The 18,672-nt window shown below is 47.7% G+C and overlaps 1 protein-coding gene across 1 annotated transcript in view; it reads right to left on the bottom strand.

The window, feature by feature from the left end:
• MCM10 (minichromosome maintenance 10 replication initiation factor) overlaps positions 1-18,672 on the bottom strand; it is an 86,148-nt gene that overhangs the window by 7,841 nt on the left and 59,635 nt on the right. The window contains exons 15-18 of the mRNA XM_088468773.1: positions 14,605-14,746; positions 5,807-5,925; positions 3,730-3,843; positions 2,915-3,060 (exon numbers count right to left, since the gene is read on the bottom strand). Coding sequence (XP_088324899.1) covers positions 2,915-3,060; positions 3,730-3,843; positions 5,807-5,925; positions 14,605-14,746 — 521 coding nt within the window. The remainder of the gene's footprint in view (positions 1-2,914; positions 3,061-3,729; positions 3,844-5,806; positions 5,926-14,604; positions 14,747-18,672) is intronic.

The raw sequence follows: 18,672 nt of genomic DNA, 5'->3' as shown, positions 1-18,672 counted from the left end.
CAGACAACTGCGCACCCTCGACTGTAAAGCAGAGAACTTTTCCCCCGTCACAAAGATCCTTTGCTGTAACGAGTCCAATAAGGCTCCGAGGTGCAGAATCCGCCGAGACGGGATTAGAGTGGACTTCTGCCAGTTTATTAACCAGCCGTGCCGTTGCAGTAGCGCAATGGTCAGGTCCAAGTGGCGTAGAAGGAGCTCCGGAGATCCTGCCACTAATAAAAGGTCGTCCAAGTACGGCAACATGCGGACTCCCTGCAGCCGCAGAGAAGCCGCCATGACCGCCATCACCTTGGTGAACACACGCGGTGCTGTCGCCAGGCCAAAAGGTAACGCCCGAAACTGAAAGTGGTCGCTGCGGATTGCAAACCTGAGGAACTGTTGATGGCGCAAAAGAATAGGGACATGCAGGTAAGCGTCCTGTATGTCCAATGACACCATGTAGTCCCCAGGTTCCAGCGCCAGAATGATGGACCGTAGGGTCTCCATCCGAAACTTCGGCACCCGCAAAGACTTGTTGAGGGCTTTGAGGTTGAGAATCGGACGATACGACCCATTGGGTTTCTGCACCAAAAAAAGATTGGAATAGAAACCCTGGCCCCTCTGGGAGAATGGAACAGGCACTATAACTCCAGCCTGGAGCATAGTGTGCAAGACCTTCCGCAGCTCCGTGGCCTTGTTCCGGTCTGATGGTAGACCCGTGGTGAAGAATCGAGCCGGGGGTCTGTGCCGGAATGAGAGGGCGTACCCGTGGGAGACCACCTCGAGAACCCAAGTGTCTGTCGTGGTGACCGACCAACACCACGCGAACTGCAGCAGACGGCCTCCCACTTTGGGATCCCCCGAAGGGAGGCCCGGACCGTCAGGCCGCAGGCTTGTCATCAGGCTTAGGGGCCGGACGTCTGGTACTCCATGCCTGCTTCCGGGGCTTGGCCGATTTCTTGGGACGAGCCTGTCGGGGAAAAGACTGTGGTTTGGGCCTGCCCTGGGCCCTATAAGACCGAAAGGACGATGGTCCTGAACCAGAAGGAACAGCGGCCGACGGGAGACATGCCGATTTGGCTGCCGCCAGTGTGGCCACAATCTTGTCCAGATCTGGACCGAAGAGCACTTCTCCGTTAAAGGGCAACGCCTCCAAACCCTTTTTGGAATCAGCGTCCGCCTTCCAGGATCGCAACCACAAGGTGCGACGAGCGGCCACCGCTGCTGAAGAAATTCGAGACACCAGGGTACTAATGTCTAAGGCCGCCTCGTTTATATAAGTGGCCGAATCACGGAGATTACCTATCAACTCCGTCTGTTCGGCCGGACAGTCGGAATCAAAGGACGCCTCCAATGAATCTGCCCAGCGTTCCATCGCTCTGGCAACCCAGCAAATGGCCATAGCCGGCCGCGCTGCCCCCCCCGCAAGGGAATAAGCAGACTTCAGGCAGATCTCCACCTTGCGGTCCGTAGCATCCTTAAGGGAGGACATGGATGGCATCGGCAATGTGGCACTACGGACAAGACGTGTCACATGAGAATCCACCTGTGGAGGGGATTCCCACTTAGCAAAATAATTATCAGCGAACGGATAAGCCACCGTCAGGAGCCTCTGCGGCTGGTATCGCTTGCCAGGCTGTTTCCACGCCTCCTCTAAATGGTCCACCAACTGGCCCGAAAGAGGAAAGACTGTGGCGTCACCCTTCACATCCTTAAAAAAGGCATACTTGGATTTAGCAGCTGGGGGAACTTCGTCCTCAATCACCAAGGCTGTGCGGACTGCCCGAATAAGTCCAGGAATATACACCTTGGACCTAGCGTCAGCGTCCTTAGTATGGAGAGGTTCCTGATCGTAAGGATCCAGAATCTCCCCATCTTCAGACGTCCCTTCGTCATCCTCATAAGGAGCCGACAGAGACGCCACCGGCCGTTTATGTGGCCGCATCACAGCCTCCCCCTGCAACACATCCGACAAGTGCTGTACAGAACTATTCAGGGAGTTAACCCACGCCGGCTCCTGAGAAACCGGGAGAGGGGAAATAGGGAGACTGCGGGGTACCACCAATTGTCTTGGGAAACCCTGCATGGGTGACGACACCACTGACTGCTGGGACAAACCCATCTGCGTAAACGCGGGCTGCTGAGCTAACTGGCCCACTAAGGTTGTAAGCGCCTGAGCGAAACAAGCCCAGGGCGGCTCCTGTACCAGTGCTGTAACCGTAATAGGCCGCGCCATTGACAAACACTGCCGGCAGAGGCCCTCCGCGCTACCCTCCCCCTCCGCTAAAGGTACTTTACACGTAGTACACTGTAGCCGGAGAGGAAAATCACTTTCAGACATGATGGTACCAAGTATGTGACCCCTCTCACCAATTGTATTTTAAAGAGGCGAGAGACCACCCTGCAGCACCGCACCGCTAGCTGTGACCCCAGATGCTCACCAGCATCCCCGGATCGGTACCGGCGTTCTGGTACCGGCGGGGGTGTAGGGAAGACAGCATGGACGTCGGGACTGACTGTCCATGCTGTACATCCAGATGTGCAGCCACAGCTGCATGCAGGAAAACTTCAGGGGCTCTTCTTAGCCCCCACTCCAACAGGTGCACCCGACTCCGGCCGGGCACCAAACTAAACTGAGGTGCCTTGGCTCGGGGGCGGGGTATAGGAGGGGGACCCTAGTGCATCCTGGGAGGCTGAAGGCTTAACTCTATGGTGCCCGATGACTGACGTCACACTTATACCCCAAGGTATCCTGTGGATACCCTATGGACCTTGAAGTAGAAAATGTAAAACTGTATGTACACATTTACAAAGACAAATTATATTACTTAATTCCAGGTGCAAAGAAACCAGCATAACTAAACCATGTGCATGCAGCTATTGCCTAAGGTGGCAAATGTTTGAGTAGATGTACAGTAATGAGAGAGATTTATACCTGCAGTGCTTCTTGGGCAGTCTGTCTAATGAGATTGTTCTGCTACCACATGGACACTTGAAGAAACGTTTCACAGCATCATGCCAGTGGAAGTCATGGTGATCATTAGCACATGTGTCCAGGAGCTTATAGTGAGTGTATTTACACTACAGAGGAAAAGGATAAGAATGATTCAAAAGCAGCATATTTTTATTTACTTGGTGCAGTTTTAAATGTAAGAACAAAACATTCTTAGGGTATAATGAGAAATTCTAGATGACCTCGACAAAAAAAAAAAAAAAAAAAATACAAGAGTATCTCCCCCTTCCTTCCCAAAATAAAAGTAAAACCCTTGTTCTTAAACCATGTGGGGAGGGAACACCACGGACACAAAACTCCCATATGCAGTGCTTTTAGGGTCATTCTTCACTAAGGGATGCGGTCATAATCCCAACAGCTGGGGTTCCGGCAACCAGAATGCAGACGCCGGAATTCCGACCACCGGGATCCCGAAGGCAAGTACTGGGGTTAGGGTGCAGGGAGGGTAAGGTTTAGGCACTAGGGGGGGTAGGTTAGGTTTAGGCTGAGTTGATTTAAGCCTACTCTATGGTGAAGGTATGAGGCCTTCATGAATGACATGATGTTGTAAGCATATACTGAAGGAGTACTTGCTGTTAGGCGTCAGCATTGTGACCTGGTTGGGATGCCAGCATTGGGATTAGGACCGCCGGCATCCTGTACCCAACCCTTCTCTAGACTACACTGTACATTAGATGCACTGAACCGTGAAAATGGTTTAACACAATGTAGAATATGCCATCTCGATCACCACTCACCGTCCTACAGCTCACTGCACGACATTTTTGTTCCTTAATGCTTCTCATCTTCTCTTCCAGTTGTTCTTTTTTCACCAGTGGCTCAAAATATTGTTCTTGAATCTCTACCTCAGCCTAGGAGACCATCACATAAACCAATGTGTTACACGCAGGCACCACCGTTACACTACTGTCAAATTCTTGTTCAGGATAAAACCTTCCATCAGCACATCATTTAGAATACTTCAATACACCAGTAAGAAAATAATAAGGTAACACAAGAAGCAGCTAAATCATCACAGCAGTAGAATGAGAGGTTAACGTCACCTTTACTTAGATAATTTAAATGAATAGAAAAAAAGTGTTGTTACACATCCAAGTAATAAAAAAAGAATATAAAGCAAGGGAATGTAAAACACAGCAATATAACAAGTCTATAGAAAACAATAAGAATCCACCCACAATATATTCCTATTAGTAATGACTAGTACAAGAATGCATGCACACGTTTAGAAAATGTTAAGTTGGGCCTATAATAGGTAGGTAACATTGTAGAGAGCAAATCCTCCTTTCTGTTATATTCAGAGGCTAGTCACTACTTCTACATTACCCCCCATGTTGCTGAAGCTGTCACTTTTGGGCTGGTCACATTCAGTAGATATTTATGTAGCACCCACATAAAGTACACCTGTTTTTTCTCAGAAAACCTTGAATATTCAGAAAATAGATTTTTTTTTTTTTTTATGTGTGGCAAAATTAATGTACCCCCAACATTTTTTTTTTTTTTTTTAATTGTAAGACTTAAAAAGCAAACGTCTGTATTTTTAGAACCATTACAAATAAATACTTTGATGTTCTTGCTTCAGTATTAATCCCCATCTAAAAGAGCACAAAAGCCAGATTCCACATGTAGAATGTCATTTAAAAAAACCCCCAAACACTGGAAATGAAAGGGAAACTACCAGTATGGAGAGTTCGCTACAACTATATGACTGCACCCCCCCTCCCCAAACCATCCATCGTCATCACTAAGAGCAGCCCCATCCATCTATTGTAATAGTGCAGCCATCACTATGAGCACAGACTTGTACCAGTCCTACTCTCTGTACTAGAGATCAGTTTGCAATCAGATCTCTGCATACACTCACTTCTGAAAAGATCACAATTCCATGGCCCACTTATCGTGTGTGCCCAAATGCAGGCCCAGTAACACCCACTAAGCTGCCAGTGGAGATGCGTGCAACTATGAATCAGATCCAAGATGTGTATGAATAACATGGTACACCAACAAGGCACAACATTGGGAAGCAGAGAACCTACCACATTAAATGAAAGGACCCCCGTGTTTATGGATACCAGCATGAGGGGAGACCTGGACATTCTAACTCCCCCCTCCCCCATCTCAGGATGACAATGCTGTATGTAGTATCAGGTGTTATTGCCTGGTGACCACCAGAATAACTGAGGGAGCATCTTACATTTAGCATTGACATCGTATGGACACACTAGCATCATAACTGCTATTACACGACAGCAGACATCCTATATTTAAAGATCTAAAGGTCAGATTGATCACTTGAATATAGTATTCAGAGTGTGCAGCCCCTCTGCATTACATTATAGCAGGGATGGGGAACCTCAGGCCCGGGGGCCGAATAAGGCCCCCGAAATCATTTGGTCTGGCCCTCTGAGCTTTTTTATGCAAGCCTCATTTGGCTAGCAGTGTGCCTAGAATAGCACCCTGCAGCCAGAATCTATGCAGCAGTGCTGCCAGGAGGATCCTTAGGACGCTTCAGACGGTTACACCGCTGCTCTTACAGCTCCCGGAGCATCCTCAGGATGCTCCAGGCAATGCTGTAATCACCGGCGATTGTGGCCCTGCCCCTGTGTGACATCACACACAGGGGGCATGACCTGCACCAGGCCCGCAAATAATGTTTTATATATCAAAATTACTCATCGGCCGAAAAAAGGTTCCCCGCCCTTACATTACACAGTGTATCACTGTATCACTTCAGCCTTTCCCAGGACCACCAGCAGTCGTGTTTGTACTCAACACAATACATATCATTAGCAGGATGAAGGATATAAATAATACCTCTTTGAGGACACCAGTATGCTTAGATTTGGCTTTTAGAATCTTTTGGAACTCTTCAGACTGCAGGTAGGCAAGTTGTTCTCTGTGTCTTTTCATGGCTGGTTCAGTGTCATCTGCAGCTGCAGAGATCAATCAATAAAATAAATTAGAATGATTACTGCTGTGTAATACACAATATGTATGGATATTTGCATGAAACAACTGCAAAGGATTATTATGCTTTCCAATCTGACATCACTAGTAATCAAAGATAATCTCACTACAGTGGTAATATTAGAATATACCTCCCACATGCCAATCGTATGTATATTTTACATTTATCACCACCTACTGATTCTCTGCTTCATTCCTCACACATACTGCTAAAGACAGACACAGCTGCTGCATCATACTGTACGTCACACTGCTAATTCCTAACACTGAAAATATCTAACAGCAACGTTTCAATAAAAATATGGTTACTTTAAATGGCTTACTGTAATTTCATAACTCCTGAAACTGAATTTTTCTTCAAAATACGAGGGTGCTTCCATAAATAAGGTAACACGATCTCTCATTGCGTAAGGTTATTCAACTCGTACATACGGATAATCAATAGTATGGCCTTGGTACAGATTATTGTTCCACATAGTCCCCATTCATTTGTTCTATTGATACACCAAGGCATCTATCCTTGCATAGAAGAAATCAGTGTCAAGCCCTGAACCATGCCCCTCCTGGAGAGGTTAGGTCCCCTTTTCGGGAGAGCACGCAGAAGTGCCCAACTACCGGACGGCGCCCATACTGCTAATTATTCTAGAGTGAACACCATTTTGGATACTTGCCAAGTCTCCAGTGTCACATGATGCACCCACGTTTCATCACCTATAACAATACGCTACAAGAAGTGCATTCCCTCCTCATGGTACTGCATCAAGTGCACAAGAGAGTCCCATCCTATTTGGTTTTGTGAACTTCTATGAGTTGCTTTGGTACCCAGCATGAACACTTTCCTGTACCCCAGTTGCTCATGAATGATATTGTGCACATTACCCACTGAGATGTTCAGTTCGTCAACAGTATCACTAACTCAAATGTGTGTCATCCTGAATCAGCGATACAAATTGTCCTCGATGTGGACGTTCTTGGCCGGCACATCAGCACTGTCCGGCCGTTATCCAAGGCAGTGCACCAAACCGGTTTCCATGGCATGATATCACAGTACACCTCCACAAGTCGCCGATGAATTTCAGCTGCTAATGTGCCCTTTAGATGAACTAATCTAATCACACAACGCATCTCAATGGTTCACCATGTTCCAGTCAGCCCTGCCATGTTACAACTGATGTTAGTACAGTGTGACTGATATGAGGTGCAGTCTAATGGGCGTGAGGAGTAGCAGTGGTCTACCTGCTCTGGACTGGTGGAACATTACACATGAGAGGTCTTGTTACCTTACTTATTAAACCACCCTCGTACAATCAGGCTGACCTGTGATAGAAATACACTGTACATCTCTATAGCTCTCATCCAAATTTTCCAGTCAGAATATTAATCCCACATTCCCTTAGCTTCATTACTTATGTACATACCCCTTATATCCTACCTGGGAGACACTGCCAGACTCTGGGGTTAGAGGGGAAACTCAGAAAAAGGCTGTAGATATTTAACAAAAACTCTCCCCCCATTTAAGCCCTTCTACCTCCACTGGGCCTTCAGGTTTTTTTTTTAACACAATGGTATGTATTCCTTCAAGTTTTACAAGTTTTCCTGTCTAACTGTCAAACTAGCAGCTTAACAAATATTTGTCCTGCGAGATTTGTTCTCTCAATTTCACTGGTGCCGTTCGCCACTGTTCCAACTGGACTTCAACAACGCAACAAACAACAAGAGATATGGTAAGAACTTACCTTTGTTATCTCTGTTTCTACGAAGTCCATAGGGTCCACAGGGTTGACCTTGGGGTTATAGCTGGAACAGGATCCATGGGCACCACACAGTTAAGCTTTTAGCTCCCAGGATGCACTTGGGTCCTCCTCTATACCCCGCCCCCGAGCCACAGGCACCTCAGTTGGTAAGCAGCCTAGGCCGGAGGAGAATATGGAACAGAGAGAAGGAAGACTGGAACACACAAGAAACCATACACACAGCAATGTGAGACAGAAAACCGGTGACCAGCCACACAGCCCATTTGAAGCCAGGTGCGTCAGGGCGGGCGCCCTGTGGACCCTATGGACTTCGTAGAAACAGAGATAACAAAGGTAAGTTCTTACCATATCTCTTGTTTTCTACTTCAGGGTCCATAGGGGGTCCACAGGGTTGACCTTGGGGATGTCCCAAAGCAGTTCAACTAAGGGCGGGGACGCTCCTGTGCTGAAAGGAGCACCCGGCGCCCAAAGGATGCATCCTGAGAGGCGAAGGTGTCAAACGCATAGAACCTCAAAAACGTTTGAATAGAAGACCAAGTGGCCGCCTTACACAGCTGAACAGCAGAAGCGCCACGTCTAGCAGCCCAAGAGGGACCCACAGAACGAGTGGAATGAGCCTTAACAGAGGCTGGCACAGGTAAACCCTCCTGTGCATAAGCCTCACAAAAAACGGAACGAAGCCAACGGGCTAACGTTTGTTTGTTGGCAGGCCAACCCCTCTTGTGAAAACCAAAGAGGATAAACAAGGAATCAGACTTCCTAACCGAAGCCGTCCGGTCCACATAAATTCTAAGTGCCCGGACCACATCTAAGGAAGTCTCACCAGCTGAAACATCAGGGGACTGAAAAGCTGGCACAACAAGTTCCTGATTAATGTGGAACTTCGAGACCACTTTGGGCAAAAACTCAGGACGAGTGCGGAGCACCGCTCTGTCCTGGTGAAAAATCAGGAAAGGAGGGCGACAGGAAAGCGCCCCCAATTCAGACACCCTCCTGGCCGAAGCAATTGCCAGGAGAAAAACGGTCTTAAATGTCAGCCACTTGAGCTCCACCGACTCAAGAGGCTCAAACGGAGGACCCTGCAGGACCCGTAGAACCACCGCCAAGTCCCAAGGAGCTACAGGAGGCACAAAGGGAGGCTGGATCCTGAGAACACCTTGGAAAAAGGTGTGAACATCCGGCAGCATTGCAATCCGCCGTTGAAACCACACAGACAAGGCGGAAACCTGAATCTTCAGAGATGCAAGGCGTAAGCCGAGGTTCAATCCTGATTGAAGAAATTCCAAGACCCTAGAAACTCTGAACACCTGAGGATCATAATTTCTGGACTCACACCACTGAAAGTAAGTGTGCCACACCCTGTGATAAATCCGTGCGGAAGCAGGCTTGCGTGCCCTGAGCATGGTACCAATAACCGAACTGGAGAAGCCCCGAGACCTCAAGACGGCTGTCTCAAGAGCCACGCCGTCAAAGACAGCCGACCCAGATCCGGGTAAAGACAGGGCCCTTGAGACAACAGGTCCCGATGCTGAGGAAGAAGGTACGGAGCGTCGATGGAGAGGCTCCTGAGATCGGAGTACCAAGGACGTCTGGGCCACGCCGGAGCTACCAGTACTAGCGTGCCGCCGTCCTGCTTGAATTTCCGCAGAACCCGAGGAAGTAGGGATATCGGAGGAAACAGATACGCCAGGTGAAACGTCCATTGCACCGACAGCGCGTCCACCAGACTTGCGCCTGCGTCTCTTGTCCTTGACCCGTAAATGGGCAACTTGTGATTGTGACGGGAGGCCATCAAGTCCAGCTCCGGCAGTCCCCACCTGTCCACGAGTAGCTGAAACACCTCTGGGTGAAGAGACCATTCCCCGGGATGCACGTCGTGACGGCTGAGGAAGTCCGCTTCCCAATTGAGGACTCCAGGGATGAAGACCGCCGAGATCGCTGGAATGTGACCCTCCGCCCAAGTCAGGATGCGAGACACCTCCGACATCGCTGCCCGACTGCGAGTTCCTCCTTGGTGGTTGATATACGTCACCGTGGTGGCGTTGTCGGACTGCACCTGTACCGCCGTTCCGTGAAGAGCGGGGCCGGACGACTGCAGGGCCCTGTATACAGCCCTCAGTTCCAGGATGTTGATGGGAAGAAGAGTTTCTTCCCTAGACCAACGACCATGGAGAGACAATGAGCCGGTCACTGCCCCCCAACCCCGGAGACTGGCATCCGTCGTGAGCAGGACCCAGTCCGGGATCCAAAATGGGCGCCCCTCGACCACATGAGCTGTCTGAAGCCACCAAGCCAAAGATTGCCGAACGTCCGGAGACAACACCAGCACCTGAGAGCGGATCCGGTGAGGTAACCCGTTCCATTCCGATAGAATCAGCCCCTGCAGGGGCCGGGAATGGAACTGGGCAAATTCCACGATGTCGAATGTCGACACCATGGACCCCAGAACTCTCATTGCCGAATGGACCGACAGGCGGCAACTGCTCAGGCAACTGCGTATCCGCAGCTGTAGGGAGGCGACCTTCTCCGGAGTCAGGAAGATCCTTTGCTGACGCGAATCCAGCAGGGCTCCCAAATGAACCATCCGCTGTAATGGAATCAGGGAGGACTTTTTCCAATTTATCAACCACCAGTGTGCTTGCAGGCAAGCGATCGTCAGGTGGAGATGTTGAAGCAGTACCTCTGGGGAGCTCGCCAGCAACAGGAGGTCGTCCAGATACGGCAGCAGCCGTACATTCTGGTTCCGAAGATGTGCGGCCATGACCGCCATAATCTTCGTGAACACCCTCGGCGCCGTGGAGAGACCAAAGGGTAGCGCCCGGAACTGATAGTGGTGTTGAAGGATAGCGAACCTCAGATACCGCTGGTGCGAAGGTGCTATCGGAACATGGAGGTAGGCGTCCTGGATATCCAGGGACACCATGTAATCCCCCGGTTCCATCGCCAGAATGATGGAACGTAACGTCTCCATCCTGAACTTGGGAACCCTGAGGAATTTGTTCAGAGACTTCAAGTTGAGGATAGGGTGATGAGAACCATTGGGTTTCTGCACCAGAAACAGAGACGAATAATACCCCGTCCCTCGTTGTGATTGAGGAACGGGAACAATGACCCCTGCTTTCAGCAAGGACTCTATAGCCTCCTGAATCCGTAACGCCTTGGTCTTGTCCTGAGAAGGACTCGTGCAGAAAAACTGGTGGGGTGGTCTGTACCGAAAAGACAGGGCGTACCCCTGGGAGACCACTTCTCGAACCCAGGCATCCGTGATGGTATTGTGCCAGCACTGGGCAAATAGAAGAAGTCGGCCTCCCACTCTGAGGTCCCCCAGAGGGAGGCCCGTCCCATCAGGCCGCAGGTTTATCTTCCTGCTTGGAAGAAGGGCGCCGTGCACTCCAGGCTTGGTTCTTGGGCTTAGAGGCAGTCTTACTCGCAGATTGTCTCGGGAAGGACTGACCTTTCGCCTTCCCCTGAACCCGAAAGGAACGAAAAGCCGAACTCCGAACCTTAGCAGGCAGTGCCGCCGAAGGGAGGAAGGCTGACTTGGATTTAGCCAGGGTATCCACAATTTTGTCCAAGTCCGGACCAAATAGTAATTCCCCATTGAAAGGTAAGGCCTCCAGGCCCTTCTTTGAGTCAGAGTCCGCTCTCCAGGACCGCAACCATAAGGATCGGCGGGCAGACACCGCTGCAGCCGATACCTGCGAAGTCAGCAGACTAGCATCTAAAGAAGCTTCTCCAATGTAAGAAGCAGCGTCCCTCATCTGTCCCAACAACGCCCGCTGGACATCCGGAGCATCATCCGAGAAGGTATCTTCCAATGCATTGGCCCACCCCTCAATGGCCTTGGCCACCCAGGAGATGGCCATGGACGGTCGGGCCACCGCCCCGGAGAGGGAGTAAATAGACTTTAAGCAAGTCTCAACTTTCCTGTCCGTGGGATCCTTCAGCGAGGATATCGACGGTAATGGTAAAGTAGCGCCCCGAGTTAAACGGGTGACATGGGAATCCACCGCCGGTGGAGTTTCCCTTTTTTTACAATGTGCCTCAGGGAAGGGATAATTAGAAGCCAACCGCTTCTGAGGAAGGAATCTCTTACTGGGCGCCTGCCAAGCTACCGCCATATGATCTGTCAACTGATCCGACAGGGGAAACACCGCAGAAGCCACCCTAGGTTTTTTTGAAACTAGGAAACTTCGACTTAGGAACCGGTGCCTCATCCTCTATAAGAATAGCTCGCACCGCCCTAACCAGTGCTCGCACATTAATGGACGACTTGGTATCCATTTCCTGGACCGAGGCGTCCGAGTCAGTGTCATCAGGGACCTCCCCATCATCTGAGGAACCCTCTGAGTCCGATACCTGAGCAGCCCGTGCCATGAGTGAGCGTTTTGAAACCCTAGAAGGCATGTCAGTCTGCAACATTGACTGAAAAACCGAGGAAGCGGCCGCCAAATTTTGTACTGAGTTGAAGAGCACGTCCACCCAGGGTGGAGGAGTCACCATAGGGGCCTGAAAAGGTACCACAGGCTGCTGCGGCACAGGGGAAGCCTGTATATACATAGGCAACCCCACATAGGGACCCACCGACTGAGACCCAGGAGGACTCCGCAATAACTGCGGGACACCCGGGGAATGGGGGATGGTCGGCTGGGGTAACGCCCTAGTAGGGAGAGCAGTCGGGACCGATAGACTGTCCGCAATAGACACCAGCACTTGAGAAAACATCGCCCACGGTGGTTCCTGCGTCAGAGAAGGTCTGGATGGGCCAGGAGCCACCTGGCATCGACTACACAGGCCATCCTGTGACAAATCCTCCCTATCTACTCCTGCAGAACAGCGTCCGCAGGAGGCCAACACAGGAGCCACTGAGCGCTCAACCTCCTCGTCTGACATGACAGAATATATTATATATCTGGCACCAGGGTAGAAGTAAAACGCACTCACCGGTGTGCTGAACAACAGCCCACAATATGGCACTGAGTAGCACACAACTGTATGTGATGGACCTCACAAATACGTGATCTATATAAGCGAGGTCAGTAGAAACGCCCCTCCCCCACACACCTGTAGTGCTTGTAGGAGAAGTAAAGGGATAGGTATAAGCTGACAGTAAGCGGAAAATAAGCACAGACAGCAGCACTAGCAAAAGTCACATACAATGCAGGAAGATATACTCACTGCACCTTTACACTACAATCAACCTGCCCAGATTCAGTGTCTGGGAGGGCTATAGTGCTGTGTACGCTGTCCTTAATCAGGGGAGAGGTACACAGGGGGACCGGTCCGCGTGCTCCCTGAGAGATCTGCGCTGCCACTGTGAGAAAATGGCCGCTGGAGACCTCAGAGGAGGAGTGGCCGAGTAGTCTGCAGCTCAGCGACGCCAGACTGCGTGCTGAAAGGCGCGCTGAGCTGAGGGGAGGAGCCGCTGACAGGGAAGGCTTCCTCCCCTGGCTGGCCATAACCCCAGGGATGCTGGCTTCCCGCTTGCCCCTTTATCCCTGGTGGTCTAGTGGTCCCACGGGTTATGGGGGGGGGGCCCGCCGCCACTGCCAGCAGCCTCCGGTCTGTCCCCAGGACCGGAGGCTAAAGGACTGCATTTAAGGCATTCCGCGCGCCGCCGCTAGCCAGCGACGCGCGGCTTACCTGAATCCCCGGCGACTCCGGCAGCAGTCCTGGGAGGTAGACAGAGTCCGGTTAGTACAGACGCCGCGATCCCCAGATCAGTACTGGCGTCGCGGCGCCAGTCGGGGATCAGAGCGGCAGCGTGGGCGTCTGAATAGACAGCCCTTCGCTGCCGTCTGTAGTAAAAGGAGATTAAAATAAATAAAATCTAACTTAAAATAAAATAAAAGCTTCTGGGGGCTGCTCCTGCAGCCCCCCTGCGCGGTGACCGACTCCGGCCGGGCACCAGCTTACACTGAGGTGCCTGTGGCTCGGGGGCGGGGTATAGAGGAGGACCCAAGTGCATCCTGGGAGCTAAAAGCTTAACTGTGTGGTGCCCATGGATCCTGTTCCAGCTATAACCCCAAGGTCAACCCTGTGGACCCCCTATGGACCCTGAAGTAGAAAGTGAATGATGAGCATGGGACGTGCATAAATAAGGCCAGGATCTCAGGGCTGACAGCCATCATGTGCTCCTATTTATCTATCCCATGCAATAAGACTGCAACTTCTTTAGCGTTCCGACAAGACTTCTACTTGGCTCAACCTCAAACGTCATCTACACTGACATAGGTCAACTTTATGAATAATGATAATATAAGTTTAGAATTTCTAGACTTGTAATAAAGCATTAAATGTCCTAAACTGCACCAGTGTGTAAGACACCAATGTGGTTGGATGAGAGAACTTGTTTAGTTTCAGAGATATTCAAATGCTAGTACCTACATTTATGGAAACTTGAATCTTACCCAGCAAAACACTACGTAAGGGGGGCATCCACTACACGATTTTAGCAGGCGATTGAACAATAACGACATCGTTATCGTTCAATAGCTTAAAAATAGTTTATAAATCGTGCAGTGTTTGGTCGTTAACGATCAACTATGCGCGCTCCCGCTGGTCGTTTGATCGTCTCATCAGTCGACCGAACATGCAGGTCAATTTCACTTGATCTATTAAAGATCGTTTGCAAATCGTTCAGACTGAAAGATAACATTTCAAGGGAAAAAATCAAGGGAAAATCGTTTAGAGATTGGACAGGGTGTAGATCGTCTAGTGGATGTGCCCCTTTAGAAATAGATTTAATCTATCTGGAAATGGAAACTTAAGTGCAACAATAGAATGCATGGTCTTAATCAAGACATATCAAAGCTTAAAAGACAAAGCTGCCACTTTGATTCAAACCATGGTCTGATAATGCAGCTAGAGTGTGTTGGACAGTAAGGTTACCTTCAGGTGGTAAGGAATTTCTCTCCACTCTCTGAGACACCTGATCAATATCCGAGGAGCTGAACCGCTTTCTCTTGATACTGTTAGGATCTGCCTTTGTCAGCATTTGTCCTTTGCTTTGCAATTTCTCCATAGCAGCACGCTGTAAACAAATAAGTGTTTGTAGACACATGGTAAGACCCATACTAGTTTCTGTTGGTTCTCACAGTCTTCGCTCCACAATTCCATTAGATAAATCTTAAGGGAAAAGCTTTAAAAAGCATGCAAATACATACATGAAAAACAGAATGGCCTGTATCTGGAAATTAGTCAAAGGTTTTATTGTTTACCTTAAGTTAACCAAAAGGCTAACGGCACTGGCAATTAACACTTATACTAGTACCAATTACATAGCTTAATGGCCCACTATACCTCTACCACCGTAGCTGGTTCAGTGTTCTGGATACAGAAAGTTACAACACAAGTCAAAAAATGTACAGAAGAAGTGATTACCATATGGTATTTGCAAATAAATTGCTAAATGTAGAACTGGAGCAGCAGCCTATGCAAATAAATGAAGACATTTTAGAAAGCAGAATTCCTTGACATTACATAAATTCTAGCTCTCAACACAAGCACTGTAGCCCAGTGAAGGACTATAAGAAGCTTAATAGGTCTGTTGGCGCTGAGATTATGCAGAATGCCCCACAATCATGAATCTCCAGCAAGTTCTGCTGTGTATCTCAAAAAACAAGAGACAACTCAGAGTAGTAGTGCTGTACTTGAATTACATAGAAACAATGACTCAACGGGAAGATTTTGATTGTTGGAGATTCACGATTGTGGGACATTCTGCATAATCTCAGCTCCAACAGACCTATTTGGTGACATTACTGTTGGAGTGTGAGGGGACACTACTGCACCAATGGGTCAATACTGGCTGCTCTTTAGAGCACACTTGTCTTTCTCATTCTTTGACTAGAAAAAGCTGATCATGGCTAAACTGAAGCGCCTGCTATCTGCTCAAGCCGAGAGACTTTCCTTAGGTGTCTTAATCAGACCTTAGTTGAAAAAGGAGGTAAAACAAATATACTACAGAGGCCGAGGACCTGAGCCAAGTAGCTCAGAGGACCACGATTGAATACGTTTTAGTGATGCGGGGCCAGCTGTTTCGGCGCTGCATGCGCCTTTATCAAGAGAAGACTACAGCACAAGGAGCCATGTATATAGCCACACACATTAATGTGCTGTAGTCTTCTCTGCTCTTGATAAAGGCGCATGCAGCGCCGAAACAGCTGTCGAGATTAGGCTTGCTGCTCTAGGGTCCGGTGAGATGCATACTGACAGTTTGGTGACCACCCTGGTTTCTATTTAGTATACTATTTAATTATACTTCACCCTGCTTGGACTATCAGTGACTTATCACTCATGCTGCCGCTCTTTGCTGCTATCTGAATACAGATTTTTTTGCATTAATTTACTAATTATATATATATATATATATATATATATATATATATATATATATATATATATATATATACACACACACACACACACACACACACACACACATACACACAAATATATATATATTACACACACACATACACACAAATATATATATATATATATATATATATATATATATACACACACACACATATACATACACACACCACTCATGAAGAGTTACAGTGCATAAGGTCAACTTTTCGGTCCGATCACGGACCTTCCTCAGGACATGGCAACAGATGCAAACAGGTAAACAACCAAGTGTAGAATGAAATACCATCACCCGTGGCTGACATATATACCCACATTGATTTAAAAAAAAACTCCACCCACTGGCCACAAAGCATGCTGGGGCATCTGGTAATCAACAGTCAAACAAACCAGTAACACTAGACCAGGCCTGGCCAACCTGTGGCTCTCCAGCTGTCGTAAACTACACATCCCAGCATGCCCTGCCACAGTTTTAGCATTCCCTAAGCGCTACCCGAAAGTCCCATTCAACACAGTAACCACGCTCAAAAGCAGACGTATGCCTCCCCACTCCACTGAGCGCACACCACGGCAATATAGGCTCATGAAATAATGCCCCCTGGTGAGCAAGATCGCAATAGCACACCTATCCCTCAAACTAAACAGCAACAAATTAAATAGCCCATATGCATATATATTGTCAATCAATATGTAATCTATCAAAGCTAGAACAACTTAGTGTCACAACTTAATCATAATGTACCAAATATAGATAATAAATGAATACGTTCACTTGCATGGAACAGAAATGAAAGCATAATGTACCAATGTGATAACAAATATATCGAATGTGTGTAATATGTCAGCCAACATATAAAAAACCCTCAATGTGAAAAAAAAATAACCACAAAACCTGATAAAACATAACAAAAATAACAAAAATTAACAGATATACTGACACAATAAAAGTTAAAAAAAATAAAATAAAAAAATGTGAAATTCTTTTTAATATTTATAACGGGTCATTCAGAAAAATGATGAATCACAAAAAAATTTCATCATTCAAGAAAAACATTGTAGGGGTTAGACTCATTAAGACCCCTCGGAACCAAAGTATCTAGTTTAAAAATCCATCTCGCTTCACATTTGCGCAAAGCATTTTCACGATCGCCTCCCCTCTTCAGAGTAGGTATATGGTCAATCATACATTTGAGACTCACGACAGTGTCTCAGTTTTAAAAAATGTTGAGCAACCGATTTATCAGATCTTTGTGTCTCCAGTGCCAATCTTATAGAGGACCGATGGTTTCTAAAGCACCTCATATACTGTACACATTTTCTTAACATGAGATATTCAATCTCTTTTCATATGGAACATATATGAAAATTAGCGGTTAACAAGTCTTTGAACTTTGAAAAAATAATGTAAAAAAAAAAAAATTGTTGGGGATCTGGATATCTTGCATTTTATTATTTGTACAGCATCTCCTCTTTATCCCGGCTTATGTCTGGTGCAGTGTGAAAGGGGTCTCGAGCAAAAAGCTAGGATTTTGCAGAGGTGAAAAACCCAGGTCTCAGCAGGGAAATTCCCTGGCTCGTATGTCTGAAAGTGGTATTAGACACAGTTTTGGCAAAAAAAAAAAAGCCCAACACTAGCAGAGTAGCACGGGACCTTGTGGCTCACTCACGCCAGGCAAGTCGCCCTGCGTGGTATATTGAGGCTAGATGTATGAGGACACTTCTGTATTTGTCCATTCTGCAGGATTAATTTTCTGTATGATCGAGTAATATACCACTTCAGCGCCTTAGCACAAAGGAATATGCCAATACTATAGAAGTAAAGGTTAATAAATAAATCAATCATTCTCTTTGTAAAGCCACGTGCAAACCTCTCCAAAACAGACTCGCTTTGCATGTAATTACTCAACATTTAAAATCTTAAAAATTTTAATAAATTTTTCAATGGAGACCAAATAAATGACAATTACTCTCAAGTATTCTACACAACGAGAATTTACCTCACATCATTAACCCATTAAGTTGGACCTGTTAAGATATAAGGAACTTCTGCCATCTTTAGTTAAAATTGTGGTTCTTAGGAGACTTCTGGTGGGCAAAGCATTGTACATGGCAGCTTCTTACCACGCCTCCTACAACTTGCTTTTCATCTATATTCACCTATCTTCCAAAACTGATTTCACATGCAAAGTTTCCTTATATAACATCTATTAAGGAGTGGAGGCTGAACATTTAATTTCTAGAGGAGCACCACTAAAAACCGAAGACGTTTATGATCCCCATTGTTTGGCGCAGATGACTGGTTATACTTTTCTTCTCACCTCCCTCCACTTCCACTGTGAACTTCTACACCTATTTGCCTATCTCTCTCCTGGTCTCCCTGAAGAGTGCTCCCTGCTCTTGACCTGAAGGTCCAGTGTGGAGTCCTGGGGGGGTGATTGCAAGCAACCACATGGTACAGTTCAGTGATCCGCCGAAACATTACAAAGCCACAGTGCACTTGTGGGAGAGCCGCCTTCTTTACCTATTCAGGCTTTGCTCTAGTGGTGGATGTCTTCCTCCCAGCTTCCATCTACAGCCAGCACT

The sequence above is a fragment of the Taudactylus pleione genome, unplaced genomic scaffold (genome assembly GCF_031769625.1).
Source record: "Taudactylus pleione unplaced genomic scaffold, aTauple2 ptg000086l, whole genome shotgun sequence".
Classification (NCBI taxonomy): Eukaryota; Metazoa; Chordata; class Amphibia; order Anura; family Myobatrachidae; genus Taudactylus; species Taudactylus pleione.
Note: the sequence above shows the minus strand (reverse complement) of the source record. Positions and strands in the feature narration are given on the sequence as shown.